The sequence below is a fragment of the Pinus tabuliformis genome, chromosome X (assembly GCF_031772625.1).
Source record: "Pinus tabuliformis cultivar Carrire ecotype Pingquan chromosome X, CPIR1, whole genome shotgun sequence".
Lineage (NCBI taxonomy): Eukaryota > Viridiplantae > Streptophyta > Pinopsida > Pinales > Pinaceae > Pinus > Pinus tabuliformis.
The window spans coordinates 11109529-11128158 of NC_142308.1; the positions used below are offsets into that span (position 1 = coordinate 11109529).

Consider the following 18630-nt stretch of genomic DNA (forward strand, 5'->3'; position numbering starts at 1 on the left):
GAAAAATTTGTTGTTGAGAGCTTTCTCCCCACTTTCCTATAAGCAGATCCCTTTGACGATCCACGATCATCTCATCCCCCTCTGAATAATATGAATCATAAATCGGAGGAGGTTCTTGATCTTATTCTTCAGGTGAAGGATGTGCATTGTAAACTAGAGCCTCTTTATTAACCTCCTGGTGGGCCTCCTCTTCTTGTGCAGCTTCCCATGACTGGGAGCGTTGTGGCTTTGCATCACTTGACTCTCCATCAAAGTCATATACATCATAAGAAGGAGAAACATCAAATTCGACCGAATAAGATCTCTGAGGGTTTATTTGCAGCTTGATGATGTTTCCTTCTTCTCTTTCTTGATCATTGGGTGATGCTTCTTGATGCGAGTAGATGTTTTCTTGGAGCGGAGCTCCACAAACATCTTCAGCAGGATCATTAACCTCGGGAATATTTTCAACATTAAAATGCACACAGCAATCTTCAAACAGAGCATTCGATGGATATAATCTTTTGCAATAATGATTGAATGCTATGTGAAAGCTCTTTAAGGAAGATATGCTACCATGAGGTATTGTCCTATACCAAACTCTAGCATCCTCGTCTAAAGAATACATGAACAATTTCATTTGTACATCTTCAAGAAAAATACCCTGTTGTTCCATGCATTCATGAAAATCTTTGAGGTGTTGGTCAAGCCTTCTATCTGTCTCCACTGAATCTAGGCAAATAGGTATTCCATTCATGAACTGAAGGGACATTATTGGGATAACCAGCAATAGAAGAAAAATCCAGTGGGGCAAATTTGTTGGTCAAGAATTCAGGAACGACCATTTTGAAAACCTTTCTAGGTAAATGATTTCAAGTTCAAAGGCAGGGAAAGTTTTCGGCTTCTTTAGCATCAGAGTGAGTATGAGGCTACTTGAAAGCCAGGATGATCAAATAGAGATATGGACAGTGGAGTCGCCAGGATGTTTACCATAAAATTGAAACAATGGAGTCACCAAGGTGAGAGATCTTCAACCCACACTTCCCTTGCTCACCTAACAGAGGGAATGTAAAAATTTGTCATACCCAAGGAAAAATATTCTAATTCGTTCCTCGGCAACGGTGCCAGAAAGATGTTGTCGCTTTTTCTAGCACCTGTAGCACAAGTGCTTCAGGAGACATAGAAAGCTTCCTAGAGACAACCTCTGGGTTGATTGTAGACTAGTGCCTAGGACATCTTAGATAGAGGAGTGCATTTGAGATTATCTGTGAGGGGTTTCTACAACACTCCAATTGTCATGAAGTTTGAAGAAGACAATAAAGGGGCTTGTTCAATAGCCCTTCATCAAGGTAAACTCAAGCCAATACATGGATCCAAATGTTCAAGGGGTAAATCGGGCCAACCTCAAAGAGAAATGTTTGGTTCTGGTGGCCGACACACAACAACAAGCAGCTTAATATTGACGTTGCAATAAAGTGAAGAGGAGGAAAGGGAGGAGGGGATTTGGTGTAGGGCTGATTGCAATACAGAATCCTAAGCAACAATGTTCCAGCAGAAACATGGAAGAGGAGATGAAAAAGTGGAAAGAGTGGAGCGCGAATTAAGGCTTCATGCCATATACCTCATGGGTACCTTTATCGCCAAACGGCATGAGTGAATCTGTGCTCATACAAGTACTGCAGGTTAATCGCATAACACAAGTAAATCTGTCTTGTACAAAGGTATTGTAGGTTATAAACTAACATAAGTAAATCTATCTTATACACAGGTATTTAATATTTTTCACTATTTAGCATCCTAGGTAAATCCATGAATCAGAGAGAAACTGTTAAAATTGGCAACTAGGGCCAAACTCCATGTGGATCACCTTATTTGTGGCTTCTGATATTTTTCCTAGTTTCCTCTCATCGAGAGGTGTACCATTGATCTAAAGATCATCCGATTCCAATAAGTATTTATGGAGATATGAATTTATTTTGATTATGGACAAATTGTCAAGGTCGGCCAGCAAACTTTTGTAGGCTCAAAAGCCCAACAGTCATGTCTGTTCAACCTCAACATTTGCATATAAATACAAGGAGCATTCTCCTCATTTAGACAATTCAATTCACTCATCTTCTCTCTCTCTCTCCTACGCATAAAAGGAGCCTCTCTCTCTCTCACACGTGTGGCTAAAAGGAAGACGTCCTAGGGCAAGGAAGACGCAGAAAGAAGGACGCTAGGGCAGCAGGTCATCTCTTTGACCAGCGTTGACCAAGCATTGACCTTCCTGAAGTGTGGATGGGGTGTGGTTGCCTCTCCTAGGCAGGCCGCAATTTTTGGCACAAAAATCGAGGTGATCTGACCTCTGGTTTGACCAGTGTTGATTGCCCTAGTTTAGGGCTGCAAGTTGACTTCAAAAATCTGCAAATTAACTGAACTTTTGGCGCTGTTTCTTTAGGTTGTTCGAGAACAAGTTGACCGGAAATTGACCAAGTATTTTAGAGGTCAATTTCAGCTAGTTTGACCAAGTTTGACTTTGTTGATCTAGGGTTTGCCACTGCTGATATAAAATTACAGAATTCAGATTTTGTACTATCTCTCTGCTGAACTATTGAAGATAAAAGAAAATTTGATCAAAGGGTTTCCGCGCATTGGGGTTTGTCCCAGGCTAGCCACCACATCTTGTGTCTCTTGTCTTGGCTTGTTTTCTGTTGATCATTTAATGTTCTATCTGCACTTTACTTAATGTATATGTGATTGCTAATCTGTGGCTAATAAGAAGAAAAATAAGTAAACTGCTCTAAGCATAGAACATACCATAATTTAACAAAAACCAACAGCTTCATCACACTATTTCAGAGAAAGATAAACATATATGAAATGAGATTTACAGAGGGGAAAACATACTGCGCATTGCCATGATTGGAATCACCAAAGAGTTAAATTAATCTTCAAAATGAGTCCCATTCACCAGTCCATTTACATTCAGCAATCTATAGCTCACGTCCCTCATAAACAAGCTTCATAGAACCAAAGTGGAACCACAAAATTTGGACCACTGCGGGTGCAGAATTCTGGAACCTATATTAAGTGTTTCTTCCTCCCTTTTACAAGGAGAGGGAGAACTTGGAAATTAATTACAAAAATATCTCAGCCTAAGCATCCAGCTGTCTACTAGACTAGCTGTCTCGTCGTGCAAGGCTTTGTCGCACCAAAATGATTTCATTCGGATTTGATTCTGTTCTTGGAAATATAGAAATTACAGAAAAATAGAAACAAAGGAAACTGAATGATGATGGAGCAAAATATCGTTCTGCGATTCCTGTGAAGGCCCCTGATCAGGCCACGTCTCTACCACAATGTGTCCCTCTCACTGCTCAGCCAGTCCCTGTCATTTTCACCTTAACTGTCTAGCTTTACCACCCTCTGGAGTTAGTAGCGATCGACTATGTTTTCTTGTCACATAGCAGAAGCAGAGTTTGTCCTCACAGTGCTTCGTTGTGTATCTGAATGGAGCTCCATGCTAAGCCATTAAGTCTTCCTGAGTCCCACACCTCCATTTACTCTCCGAAGACGTGCGACGAAGCAATCAAATTCATTTATGCGGCCCATGTAGTCCTTGGTTTATTGTTGCAGGGGCTTCTACAGGATTAGCCCATGTCGATTTGCAACTGCTCCATGCCTTTATTTAATGACTCAGTTGTCGACCCATCTGCCTTTAAAGCTCTGTACCATGCTATTGGAACATTACTGCATCGAGACTTTTATTCTAGAGGACGTTACAAACAGCAAGTTCTGATGCCCCTTGCCCCCTTTGGTTTAGCCCCTTTCAGTATTTCTTCATCATAGAATCAAGGGTTGTGGCCTAGAGCTCAGCCTCAAGGTGCTAGGACCTTTAGACTCCTGTCGAGGGCCGTTTTCCTTTTATAAAGCGCTTTTTGCCCCTTTCCTTTAAGTTCCTCTAGCAATCGCGCGCTTAGCCAAATATCGAAGCTACTCTACATCGGAGGTTTCTAGTCGGGGTTCTTATATTGGAGCCGCAACATGTTTGCGATCTCCAATTGCGATAGGCCTTTAGTGCTCGACCTTTGGTTTTTTATGCCTTTGTGACGGCAAACCAGCCCCCCACATTGGTGCCTCTTTATCGCACTTCCCCATGTGTGCACTACGTTACAAAGTGCCGATAAGCCTCAACCTCCGATTTGCGATTACCGAAGTGACGTCATCACTGCCACGTGGCACTTCCCGAGTGGTGACACATGTCACCCAAATATTCCCCTTTGGACCCTTGAAAATGCCAAATCTACATGCCACGTGTCCTCCGTACTGCCACGTCATGAGGACGTCAAACACCAAGTGGATTTATCTGGACCAATACTATTCTGCCACGTGGCCTTCTAGAGGAGAGAAAAAGGCCCATCCGCCCTTGGTTTTTCGCTAATTCCCTTTGTAAATCGCTTTCGGCCTTTCCCGATGATTTGTAATATCGACATATTCTCCCCGCGATTTCTTAAGAGTGGTCGGTTGAATATCACCGATCACTGATTTGCGACATATTTGTGTTGTTGCCATCGTCGATCGTCGATTCACCCCGCAGATAACCCTGATCGCTAATCGCTAATGGCGAAATGCTTCTGCTATTTGCACTGTACTTTGAAACCCCCGATAGCCGATTTGCGATATCAACGATCGTTGATCGCTGATTTCAACCCAAACCTCTGATTGCCTCATCACTACCTTGGACCACTGATCTCTGATATCAACAATCGTTGATCGTTGGTATACTCTATCATGCCATGCTGCCTGATCCTCCGATTTGCAATTTGTGGGATGCTCCCGAACCTTCGATATGCTCTTCTCCTTCATTTCAAACATAACAAAACCCCTAAACTTCAAGAGGCCATATATTCTGATCCAGAAGTCCATTTTTGGGCCTCCACATACCATTGGAAAGCTTATTCTGAGCATTATCCAATGGAGAGGGTCCGATTTAGCTTTGAGAGCTTCTCTGGCTTGGAAGATGGCTTCATACTTCACTGCTCTTTTGCACTTTGGGCCTCTATTTTAAAAATCAGCCGTTTCGAAACCGACTCGGTCGAGTTGGTCCGAGTCATTGGGTTACCAGGTCAACTCGGCCTTTGAACCAGACCGACCGGCCGAGTTGTTACCGAGCCAGCCAAGTTGGCTAACAACTCAATTGGCTCAGTAATCACCCACCGACTCGGTAACAGCGGCTAGTCAAGTCACTTCAGCGCAATTTTTTTTGAAATTTTCTTTTTGGGGACCCCAAAGCCCAATGTAATCTACCATTGGGTTCTTTGGGGTCCATTCCCCTCTCCTAAACCCTATAAAACCCACCCAACGACTCTCATTTCCTCACATCCATCTCATTGCATTTGAGTGAAAATTTGAGTGAGAGTTTGTGAGGAGTTGTTGAGTTTGTTTTTGGAACAGCAGTGAGGAGTCTTGGGCAAGCATTGTAGCAGGAGTCATGGGCAGCCATTGGAGCAACACTCGGGAGTTGGTTTGTTGGAGCAACCTTGAGGAGTTGGTTTGTTGGAGCAACCTTAAGGAGGCAGTTTGTGGCTAGAGGTATTTTTTTCACTTGTAAAAATCTGTTTTTGCTTATTTAATTTTTTGTGTAAATCTGGAAATTGAAAAGAATGTTTTTTGTGAAAGAAATAACCATTGAAGCAATGTTATTTTTTTGTTTTCATTTTCATATTTTTTTCCTTTCATTTCCAAGTAAAAAAATGGCACCTAGAGTGAAAGATGCTGCTTGGGCATATGTTGAAATGGTTAATAGTCAAATGTATTGCAAATTTTGCCATAGAAAAATTAAGGAAGGTCCTGGGGGCATTAATAGGCTGAAACAACACTTAGCAGGGATTAGAGGCCAAATTACTCCATGTGAATCACCAGAAATTGGGGAGATTAGGGAGGATTTGTTAGCCAACTTTGAGAAGTTTAAAGAAGAAAAGGCTAGGCAAAAAGAATTAGAGGTTGAAACTGGGAGGAAGAGGAGTATACAAAAAATGATGGCTACCAAACCCCATTTTGATTTTGAGGGTTCTTCTTCTATCCCTTGTATTGATGCATCCAACCCCTTCTAATATGTCCCTCTTTGGAGTCTATTCAAGAAAAGGGTAAGGGTAAAATGAAAAAGAAGGGTGATATGAATATCAAAAGTTATTTCACTGTTACACCCTCCTCTCCATCAGATGCACATGGTCCTCAAGCTAGCAGAACTTTGCAACCCACTTTAGATGACCATTGGAAGAAAGAATTGAGGGACACTTCTTGTGATTACATATGTAGATGGTGGTATGATGCTGATATCCCCTTCAATGCTTCCCGTTCACCATATTATGAGCCTATGTTTGATGCCATACATGCTACTGGAAAAGGCTTCAAAGGCCCTACTATGCATGAGATAAGGGGGTATCGTTTGCAGAAAGAAATTGCCTCCATTAATGAGTATTTGAAAGATTTCAAGGACTCATGGGCAAGAACAGGATGTACCATCATGTCAGATGGATGGACTGATCAAAGGAACCGTACCATCATAAACTTTCTTATCTTCTGCCCACAGGGAACCATGTTTCTAAAATCAGTTGATGCATCTGATAAGGTAAAAGATGGACAATTGTTGTTTCAGCTATTGGATGAGGTTGTTGAGGAGGTGGGGGTGGCTAATGTTGTTCAAGTCATCACAGATAATGCCTCTAACTATGTTCTTGCTGGTAAACTGTTAGAGGAAAAACACAAAACCATCTTTTGGACCCCATGTGCTGCACATTGCATAGACCTCATGCTTGAGGATATTGGCAAATTAGAATGGGTCAAAAAAACTATAGGTCATGCCAAAAGCATAACAAAATTTATCTACAATCATTCATGGATTTTGAGCCTTATGAGGAGACACACAGGAAGCAGGGATATTATTAGGCCTGCCATCACTAGATTTGCTACTCATTTTTTGACATTACAATCTATGCTTTCACAACATAGAAACTTGCAAAAGATATTTTCCAGTGATGAATGGAATCAAAGCCAGTGGTCTCACAAACAAGATGGTAGAGAATTGAAAAAGAAAGTTAATGAAGAAATATTTTGGAGAAAGGCAACAGAGATTGTGAAGGTTGTTGAGCCACTGGTTAAGGTGTTGCGGTTGGTGGATGGGGAAAGATTGGCTATGGGCATCATTTATGAGGCTATGGATCAAGCAAAGGAGCAAATAAAGAGGGCATACAAGGATAAAGTGGCTAAGTATGGGCCCATTTGGGCAATCATTGATGAAAGATTGAACAATCAACTCCATCGCCCTAGACATGCAGCTGGGTATTTTTTGAACCCACAGTATCATTATAAAGCTCTGGCGGCAGGAGTTTTGAAGGGGGAGGTTAGAGATGGATTGATTGACAGCATTGATTGCATGATCCCATTGGAGTGTGATCAACTGGAGATACACCGACAAGTCACAACCTTCAGCAAAGCCACAAGTACCTTTGGGAAGAACCTAGCAAAGATTGCAAGGGAAGCAGATGAGCCAGATAAACAAAAATTTCAATTTTCAAATTCTTAATACTTATTTTGTTAAATCGTTTATAGTTTGAAAGTTGGATATAATTTGTAATTTTGTTGAGCTAACTCATGACACTCCTATGTTTTTTACAGCGCAATGGTGGGAGGCTTTTGGTAGCCATTGTCTTGAATTGCAGAAGTTTGCAATTCGTATTTTGAGTCAAACTTGCAGTGCTACTGGGTGTGAGCACAATTGGTCTGTCTTTGAGAGGATTCACACGAAGAAGAGAAATCGTTTGGATCAAAAACGATTAGATGATCTAGTCTATGTCCAATACAACCTCCGGCTCAGACGCAACCAATTGTTGAACAAAAGACTTGATTCAAGTCCCATTGTGTTGGAAGACATTGATCCAACATTAGATTGGGTAGTGGAGAGTCATCAAGCAGAGCTTGATTCTGATGAGGATCTTGATTTGGATTTACAAGTGGAAGCATCACTCGAACATAATGTTCAGTTGAATGGAGATCCACTTGTACCAGCCTCAGGGCCAGCCCCAAGTCCTCCAGTTGCAGGCGCTTCCTCTACTCAACCATGACAGAAGCGCATATCTCGTCTATCTCAGCTTGCAACTGCAGCACAGCCTGTTAGTGCTACCACTTCTACAGTTGCAGTTGGAGATGATGATGAAGAGGAGCCATGGGCTTCCTTGTCTGACTCTGGTCCAGTGGTTGATCCAGATGATGTTGGCTCATCTAGCAGTAGCCAGTGGTACTGGTCACAGTTTACTTTTGTTGTAGAGGCAATTTCTAGCCTCCTTGGTTATGTGTTTTTGTTTTGATCTCTATATTATCATCATGTATGTATTGGACAGTGCACTAGGTGCCATTTTGATATAATGGATATATCCATGAGCCTACTTTGATCATATGTTGTATTCTATCTATATTCTAATGCCGCGTGTTTGGAAACATGAATGAAAATCTTTAAAATTATGTTTTTTTATAATAATAAAAAATATTTAATGTATTTTTTACAACGACTGAGTCATTGAAATCGAGTCGGCCGAGTCGGAGTCGGAGTCGGAGTCTAAGTTTTAAAACATTTCTTTGGGCAACTGAAAACCCATTTTGCAATGAGTGACAACACATGCCAACAGTCTGAATCTAATGTCCTATGAAGAAGTAGTGATCAAAAAGGATCTTCTTGACCTATTGAAGATCATGACAATCATCACAAGTTGACCATCAATTAACAAAGGTCACAATAGAGGGTGAAGGCATCAAGTTGTCTCTACAACCCTTTGGGGGTTGAGGCTAACAGGATTATCTCTTCCACAAAAAGCAAGATAGAAATCAAGACCTAATCGAAAAGGCACCATGTTGATCCAAGATGTGCTCATGCAAGGAATCTAGCTCATCAATGTAGATCGCAAACAATGCGGTGAGTAGGGAGCAACTTTGTTTGACCCCAACAGTACTCCTGAAAAAAATATGATAACCCATGTGTTGTGCGTGGATGACCTAGGGCTAACTCGTATAAGCACATGATAGTAGTTAGTGAGGTCTTTGAGATACAAATGTCGAGGAATGAAACTTAAAGCTTTCTAGAAGTCCACAAAGCAATAGTAAACTTTTAAACAGCGATGTCAACCCTCCTCAATGATATCCCAAAGTGTAAGGATGTGATCAATGCTTTGGTGCACAGGACAGAATCCAACCTATCCTATAGCTCTAAGCTCCCTAGAGAGCTTCAAATGGAGGATAGTAACACAAAGTTTGGAAAAAGTATGGCCTATCATGATCATCCTATAGTTGTTGAGATCCATACTAGGGCTCGATTTATGAATGGGTGAATAACGTGACTTGACCAAGACTGTGGAAAGCTAATGCAGGCCACTTGGTTGAACAAGTCAGCCTAGTGATTTTCTAGAGCGTGAGACCCTACTTGAGGTGCTCTACCTGGAACCCCTCCTCGTTTGTTGTTTTGCTAGTGTTCATCATTTAAAGTTCAAATGGGCTCTCAAATGTCCCAATATGAGAATGAGTGGCAGGAAAGAAGGGCAGAGGTAATCTAGACTAGGAGTTGCCTAAGGACATCGTAAAGGGAAAAGGTATATGTGAACATTGATTCTGGATCTGGAGGAAGAGTAGAGTGGTGAAGGAAAAAAGTTCACCAGAAGTTTCTAAGAGAATGAGAAAGGGAAGCACTCAACTCACCTCTCCTTTGGGAAATGAAGAAGCATTTGTTATGGAAAAGAAGGTAGTAGTAGGAAACCTTGGGTAGGAAGGGTTGTTGATTTTGTAGGGTCAAAAGGTCTTCTGCATAGGCTAGTGTCTTGCACGCAGGAGAAGAAGTCCTATTTAGGAGGTTGTTTTAGAAGAACAACTAATATAATATATTTCCTAAGTCTAGCTTAGGAAAACCACATTAATTAATTTAATTGATTAATCTTAGCTAATTGAGCAAATTTATAAGGATAAATATTTAATTATCCTGGTTGGTGCGCATCCACAGTCCTTTCTGTTCATAGATCTAGAATTCGCTATTTTTTAATCTCAAATATTTGTCTGGACTTGTAAATCAAGCTAGTGTTTGTGTGATGTTTTAGTCATATGCCTGGTCTACTCACTGCTCGTTGGCAAGTGCCCTGCTCTAGTAAAAGACAGTCGGCAATATTTTATATTTTCAGTAACCAAAAAAGATACATTTTTTCCTGCAGAAAATGAAATAAAATAAGGCCCTACTTTATTCTTTTAACACCTTCAAAACAATATTCCATCAAGGATGAATGTGGAACTATTGTAAAGGTAATCAGGAGCGTGTGTTGTGTACTTAGCAACCGTTGCAATATAGCACTCCAATAAAATAAAATAAGGTCCTACTTTTTTCTTTTAACACCTCCAAAACAATAGAGGATGAACGTAGAACTATTATAAAGGTAATCTGGAGGAGTGTTGTGAACTCAGCAACTTTTGGATTATAGTGCTCCAATATGACCTAATGTAATGAAATATTATAAAGGCGCATTATCTAAATGGCATTAATGTTTATTAATGATAGGCATTAAGTTTAATAGATGTCATTAAGAAAAGGCAGTTGGGTAATGCAACTACCTATGAAGGAAATAAAAGAGGATAGATGTTAATTCACTTGGAGTCTCCACCACTGACAAAATATTCGCTTCATATACTTTTGTTTCTCTCACGAGATGTATAATCAGATTCACAACAAAAATCTACTCAAGTGTTTTGTTGAGAGACAAAGTTTCCAAACAATAAAGCAAAGTTCTAAAAATTCCCATTTCAATATTAAATCACCACTAATTCAATCAAAACCATAATTTTCCACCATGAACTAATTCCAAAAGACTATCGCAAACAAACAGCAATCTACATTTCAACTAACTTCCTTTTTCTTTAGATGGAATACAAGTTGACCTTCTAAATCTTTCTCCTTTAAAGAGAAATGGTGAAAAGCTTGGAGGTGTTCATCAAACAAAACTACATAACAATACAAATGCATAAAGTTTTGTCCAAGACAGAAAAGGTGCAGGATCACAAGCATTACCTTTATAGAGTTTTCTGGTGCACGTGAAGAGCTACGATTCTTTTGCCTGACAAATATCTGGAATATAAAAAAACAGTTATTAAGAAAATATTTAATTTTCATGGTATATGAAATTAGTATCCGCTACATAAAGTACTAGAATGCTCCACACAAACTCATGTTAATGAGTCCATGCAACCTCCTTAGCTCTATTCAACTATTCAACACGTCTTTATAAGCCTGAATATTTTCAGATTTAGCATGCAACCAAATATTAGATGCATGTAGGAAACAAGCTTAATCCAAGTCAGTGATTTACCGCACTTACTAGAACAACTCCAAGCTAAAATATATTGTTTATAAAAATCATCAACACCCACATAAATAACATAGAAGAAGAAATGATGCCTAAATGAATGAAGGATATGATAAAATAATTGCGGTCTGACAAGTATAACTTCCGTTAAAGGTGCAAGTCAAAAGTTCAAAACACCAACATTGAAGGCTTTTCAATTCACTGAAAATTAGGCTAGACATAACATTAAAGGCATTTCATTGCACTGAGAATCAGTGTAATAAACAATAATTAACAATTAATGAAGAGACTCCTGATGAAAGGACATGTCTCGATCAAAAGACACAAGTATTAATGAAAGGGCACTCCCACTTAGATATTTATATGGGGCCCTCATTGCACTACTATGTTGCATGAAACTACTAGGAACCCGATGTTTCAGGCCATACCTGTACCCGAAACTCTGAAACTCAGCTGAAACTCAACCATCATGTAATCATCTATGAGAGTTAATATAGACTTGGTTTTCCTTCTAAATTGTCATCTATGGGTCTTATTCCCTTTTTCCTGCAAGATAATGTGTTATTCACTTATTTATATATTTATCCACACACACACACACACATGTATGACGTTTCAGCTGAGGTTTCCATTTTTGAGAGGTTATGTTTCTAAATGTACCCGTTCCGGAAACTCCAAAATGTTCCCGCGCTTCGTGCAACTTAGTTGCACTATCATATCATGTAATTTTCTCATACATTTATTCAATATATATTATTTTATCCTAAATGAACAGAAGAAGAATGAGGACAAACCCTAAATTTCTTCGCTCCAAGTGATAAACTTATCCCTCAATGGATCAAGCTTGCAAGGCTTTTAAAGAGCTTGAACTTGCCACCATTAATCTTCATGCATCAAAATAAAACCAATTAGGAAAAGCTCCAATAATTTAGAACATCCATCCACAAAGAAAGAACCCGCAACACCATAAATGATCCAACAAAGATATATCGATTAGGCTCCAAAAAGAGAGATCTCCCAAGCATCCAACCATGAGTTCAAATGAGGAAGTGCATCTCTTTATATAGATGATGCTGAACTTCCTTTAGAATAAAATAATAATATCTCATATGCTTCCTTAGATCTAGTATTATGCACAATATAATAATAAATATAAGCTAAGTAATAATAAAAGAAAACAATAATGTAATAACCAAATAATTATGAAAAGACATTAACTAATTAAAAATCACAACATTTCAAAAGAGGCAACCCCATGTATATTTAATGGGACCCTCCTTGTAAACATTTTCATCATTCATTCATCCATTCATATATTTTATTATATTTTTATGCCATTGAGAAAAACCAAATATTTTTGCCGCATCATCTAGTATCAAAGCAAAACAATCCAGCCAAGTTGCAACACAATCAGCCACATAACAGCATAGGCCACCAATCTGTATGGTTCCATATAGTCCATACTATAGTACAGATCGAAACATTCCATGCAATCTTACGTACAAGTCATACAGTTACGTACATCCATATAGTCTGTATGGATTCCATATAGGTCATACAATTCCATATAGGACATACAACCATACAGTCATACGAAATTTAGTACATCTGCTTAAAGGAAGTTTGAGAAAAAAAAAATATATATATATATATAAAGGCACTGAATATGCAGGGAAAAAATGTAGTAATCAAATTTGGTCAAAATTGTTTGAAAAACCTTTGCCCCTCTCTGTCTCTGCTTCCCTTCTGAAGCTCAAACGCTTTCGACAACAACTGCTCTCTAGAAAATAAACTCTCCAAGGAAAACAATCTTTGTGGATCTGTGTGAGTTTCTAGATGATTCGCACCTTATCTCAATTAATATTGATTAATTAACCCCTTTTTCCTAAGTTTAGACTTAGGGAATATTTAAAAATAGGCTAATAATCTAACTAAGACACTTCTAGGTGGAATTTCCATAAATGATTTCTGGGTTATGGAGAACTCTTGTGTTTTAGCCTCTCCACAAAGTTTCAAGACTAGAACACCTCTGATGCTACAAAAACTAACAGTCACCTCATAGCACTAGGCCAACCTTGATAATTTGTCAAATCTCCATAAAATCACATGACAAAAATTATTTTCATCCAACCAATGCTACCATATCGATGTCTTTGGCGCCCCTTATTCCTCCAAGGGTGTCTCGCACGCTCTCCATGGTCAAATCATCCAAAATCATGCTTGGTTTCGTGCCCACAACTTTGGGTGCAAAACCCACTACTTGGGTACTTTGCCCACAAAGTGCTTTTGTGGTGCCAACTCACACAAACCCAGTACCTAAGGTTGTGGAGTACCTCCCAAGCTACAAAAAACAACACCCTACAAGGCTATTACTAAACCAAGTGACAATAATGGGGTAATTGCCCACTGTCACCATAGCCAAAACCCCGTGCTCTTTATGGACTTTCACCAATGGGAGGAGTCCCGGTATAAGGTCACCGATAAGAGATATTCTAGGAATAAATGTATTAGGATGTCCAAGAGGCTTCTAAAGGAAAGGCTCAGCTTAAGTACAAGGCTCCAATCAATCATTGAAGGTGATTCCCTTTCCTTAGACCAAGTGACAATAATGGGGTAATGGCCCACTGTCACCATAGCCAAAACCCCATGCTCTTTATGGACTTTCACCAATGGGAGGAGTCCGGGTATAAGGTCGCCTATAAGTGATATTATAGGTATAAATGTATTAGGATGACCAACAGGCTTCTAAAGGAAAGGCTCAACTTAAGTACAAAGCTCCAATCAATCACTGAAGGCAATTCACTTTCCTTAGAGATGCCTAATTTTTACAACACAAGACCAAGGGCTTCATTAGTAGGTCGAGAGTTAGGATGGCCAAAGGTCAAGCTATAAAGAAAGTGTATCCCACAATGTATCTCCCCAAGGACATGGCACATGAAACCCTCAATAAGCACCCAAGTTGAAGCTAGAACCAAACTAGGGTTTTACCCTAGGGCAAACAACTAGGCGAGGAAATTTATGGGCTAAATTGGAATCAATGCCTACCAAAGTAAGTGATCAATGCCTACCAAAGTAAGTGATTCTCTGGCAACTACCCTACCTTTGATATTAAGACTTTCCCAGAGCCAAAATTCACCTTCTTAACCAATTTGCACTAGGCCCTACGTGATCGATTAAGCTTAAGAGTGTCGAATAAGGTTGAGAAAAAGAAAAAGAAAGAAAAAATTGTATTTCATCCATACTTTTAAAAACCAGAACCGGTGACTGAACCGATCCACCTAATAAACCGGGTTTCAAACCGGAACTGGCCAAACCTAGATTCTTCAGGTCTAAATGAACCAGTCTTTAAAAAATACATGAAATAATTAGTTTTTAATAAATAAAAAAAACTATTTTTAAGATTTAAAACCATGATTCCAAACCATTAGACACCAAATATGCAAGGTTTGCTCATCTATGTACCATGTAAAGGTGAACATATCAAAATGGCATTGAGTGCAATACATATCCGCAACAAAATACATAATCAATGAGGCTTTAAATGGCCTCTAGAGTCCGAAAACAATGCTCTAAGCTATGGGGTCATTGACCTACTACAAGTCTACATATCAATGATCAATAACATGATCACTCCTCATCATGATCAAACTCATCACCACTACTAGACAAGAGATCATCAACATGAGCTACATAAATAATATGGCTCAAAGTTTGAGGACTCCTAAAACTCCTCTACAACTTTAGTAGTAGTAGCAAAAATAGACATCAAAACTACAAATCACTGATCAACATGCTCACTCATGAAACTCATCATTGATTCAACGCTACTAGAAATACATAAATGTCATCAACAAGAGATACATAAACAACATCTAGCTCAAACTCTTCACACTTGGATTGCTCAACCTTATAACATGATAGAAATTGAAAAGGTTTAACATGCCTAACCAATGATTTTGGTTTGAGTGAAGGGCTCATCTCCTCAACCTTATAATGTGGTAGAAAAAGTTTAGCATGCCTAACCAGTTGTTTTCCTTTGAGTGAAGTGTGCATTCTTGTTAAGGCCATGGTAGAGGAGTTCAAGAATCAATACCACCAACATCAACAAAGTTCAACAATCAATGCCACCAACATCAAGGTTCTTAAAGCACTTCATGCTCTTGATCAAATGCCAATATCATACCCTCACGCATGATAGAATCAAATGGAAACATTGCAAACCCCCAAACCATGAAATCCTGAAAACCATTAAGTCTGCTGAATTTTGAGTCAAATCTAAAATTCTAGTTTCTCCATATGAAACCCAATGAGGTCAAAACCACTCTCAAACATCCTGAGTCATTTCATGGTAATGTTATAAATTTAAGTAAAAGGATGAAAATGTCCCTTTTACTTTAAGAATTTAACATTACCATTAATTGCCAACATTGCTAGGCTTGAGATGTGTAAGGAAAATCAGAGGGTAGGCATGTTTTTCTTGGAGGGACTATCTTTTTAATAAAACAACCTCAAATTTCCCTCAAAACAGATTCAAAACTCACGAAGATGCATTTTGTGGGGTTTATAGCATGAAAATTCTATCACTGCAGCAACTGATTTACTTTTCCTACTTATTTCATCATAAGTTATTCATGAAATTACTTCAACAAACATTAAAATAAATATTACTGCAGATATCACACCGTAATACAGAAACAAACATATGCACACATTGACACAATTATTTTGGACTAATGTCCCCAGAAAAACCCAATGTGGGAAAACCAGCAAGGGAGGATTTTATTATTCAGCAATTTTCTTGTACAACAAGGTGCCAAATTGGCTTACCCACAGACAGACAAACTTCCAACACTTTTCTAAACCCGACTTAGGCCCTTCTAACCTCTACTACAACCTGAAACCCTCTGCGTCAGCCTACTGAAGCTCTGCGCAGCGTCTCTGGGCTTCTACGTCACTCCTGCAGCCTCTGCGTGGATGACGCAGACCCTTCTGGCTCTGCGCAGTCTCTATTGCCTCTGCGTGGCTTCCTCTAGCTTTGTGTCTGATCCACTGAACTTCCTGCCCAATCTGCATCAGTAAATCCACTCAACCTGATATCCTTCCCCTTGTTGTACAAGAGCCCATAATCAATTGTTCCCTGTAAATACCTGAGAACGTGCTTGGTTGCTGCCTAGTGAGCCCTCTTTGGTTCCACCATGAACTGATTGAGGGTGTTGACAATGTAGCAAATATCTGGCCTGGTATTGACTAGATACATCAGCGACCCTATGAGCTGTCGATATAGAGTGGGATCGACATCCTTGTCTTCTGATGCATCAATCTTCTTCCAGTTAGTGATCATTGGCGTAGCCATAGGTCTACAGTCTCCCATCCCAAACCTTTTAAGGATTTCTGTAGCATACCTTCCTTGCACAAGATTTCTCCTTTCTGTGCCAAACTTCCAACCCTAGAAAATAGTGCATTCGTCCCAGATCCTTCATATCGAACTCTGTGGCTAGATTCTTCTTGCAGTTTTCAATGAGTTTGGATGACCCTGTCAGGAAGAGATCATCCACATATAATATTAAGATAAGTGGCTCGGTCTCTACGACCAGATAGTAGAGATTCCGATCCGTGACACTCTTGACAAACCGCATCTTCTGCAAGTAGCCATCTATTCGACCATACCACGCTCTTGGTGCCTGCTTCAGCCCATACAAGGCTTTCTTCAGTCCACATACATGAGACTTCTTCTCATGAGTTTCAAAGCCCTCTGGTTGTTCAATAATCAGTGAAGTCCTTATCGACATATTCTCCACCATTATCTAAGCGCAAGACTTTTATTTTCTTACCTGTCAAATTCTCCACTAGAGCCTTGAACTCCTTGAATCGACAAAAAATCTCATCCTTGGTTTTCAGAAAATAGATCCAAGTTTTCCTTGAGTGGTCATCAATGAAGGTAAAGAAATACTTGGCACCGCTGAGAGCTTTGACTGACATAGGTCCGCAGATATCTGAGTGTATCAATCCTAGTACACTCTTGGCCCTGTGGTTGCTCCTAGAAAATGTTGCCTTGGCATACTTTCCTAGAGCACATCCCCTGCATACATCATCTCGTTCTGTACTCAGGTCTGGAACTCCTGTTACAGTGCTCCTGAGAATTCTCAGAGCTCCATGGTGCAAGTGACCCATCCTCCTGTGCCATAATTCATTCAAGTCTTTGTTCCCATGACTGCCTATTAGTGCCATTGGAGATTCTAGTTGTAATCTGTACAACCGATTACTTTTGATCCCGATTTGCACTTTTTTTTTCCAGCTCGGGTGTTTGACGTATACCTTTTCCTTGATGAAGTAGACGTCATAGCCCTTGCCTTGTAGTTGTGACACGGAAAGTAAGTTCATCCCCAATCCTAGCACATGCAACACATTTGTGGCACGAAACCGCTCTCCCGATTCTGTCTGAAAAACTATGGTACCCTTTCCTACTGGAGTACATTTTGCCTTATTCCCCATGGTGATCTGAAAGTTCATCTTCTCTTCTCGATATTCTGAAAAACACTCCCTGGTTCTCGTCATATGCCACGAGGCTCCATTGTGTATATACCATACTTTTGATGATGCAGCACTAGTCATGCACGCCACTTCTTCTTCCAACCTAGAAGCCAACATAGAGAAATCGAAATCTCTCTCTCTTGTGCAATCTTCTGAAAATCTGCGTGAGTCCCCTGAGGTGGATGCCTCTGCATCGTGCTCTCGACCCATAACTGATTTTCCCTTTCTGTCTCTGATTACTTGCTCTTATACCATCTAAAAATTCTATCACTGCAGCAACTGATTTACTTTTCCTACTTATTTTATCATAAGTTATTCATGAAATTACTTCAACAAACATTAAAATAAATACTGCTACAGATATCACACCGTAATATAGAAACAAACATAGCACACATTGACACAGTTATTTTCGACCAATGTCCCCGGAAAAAACCAATGTGGGAAAACCGGTGCAGCAAGGGAGGATTTTATTATTCAGCAATTTTCTTGTAAAACAGGGTGCCAAACTGGCTTACCCACAGATAGACACACTTCCAACACTTTTCTAAACCCAGCGTAGGCCCTACTGACCTCTGCTACAGCCTGAAACCCTCTGTGTTAGTCTAAAACCCTTTGCGTCAGCCTACTGAGGCTATGCACAACCTTTCTGGGCCTCTGCGTCACTCCTGCAACCTCTGCGTGGATGACGCAGGCCCTTCTGGCTCTGCACAGTCTCTGCTGCCTCTGTGTGGCTTCCTCTGGCTCT

At 39.8% G+C, this 18630-nt stretch overlaps 1 protein-coding gene across 5 annotated transcripts in view; it reads right to left on the bottom strand.

Moving 5' to 3' along the window:
• Positions 1 to 18630, bottom strand: part of DUO3 (Homeodomain-like superfamily protein) — a 208554-nt gene that overhangs the window by 120923 nt on the left and 69001 nt on the right. For all 5 annotated transcript variants that reach the window (XM_089450125.1, XM_089450123.1, XM_089450124.1 and 2 more), the window contains exon 5: positions 11057 to 11113. In XM_089450125.1, the coding sequence (XP_089306251.1) occupies positions 11057 to 11113 (57 nt within the window). The remainder of the gene's footprint in view (positions 1 to 11056; positions 11114 to 18630) is intronic.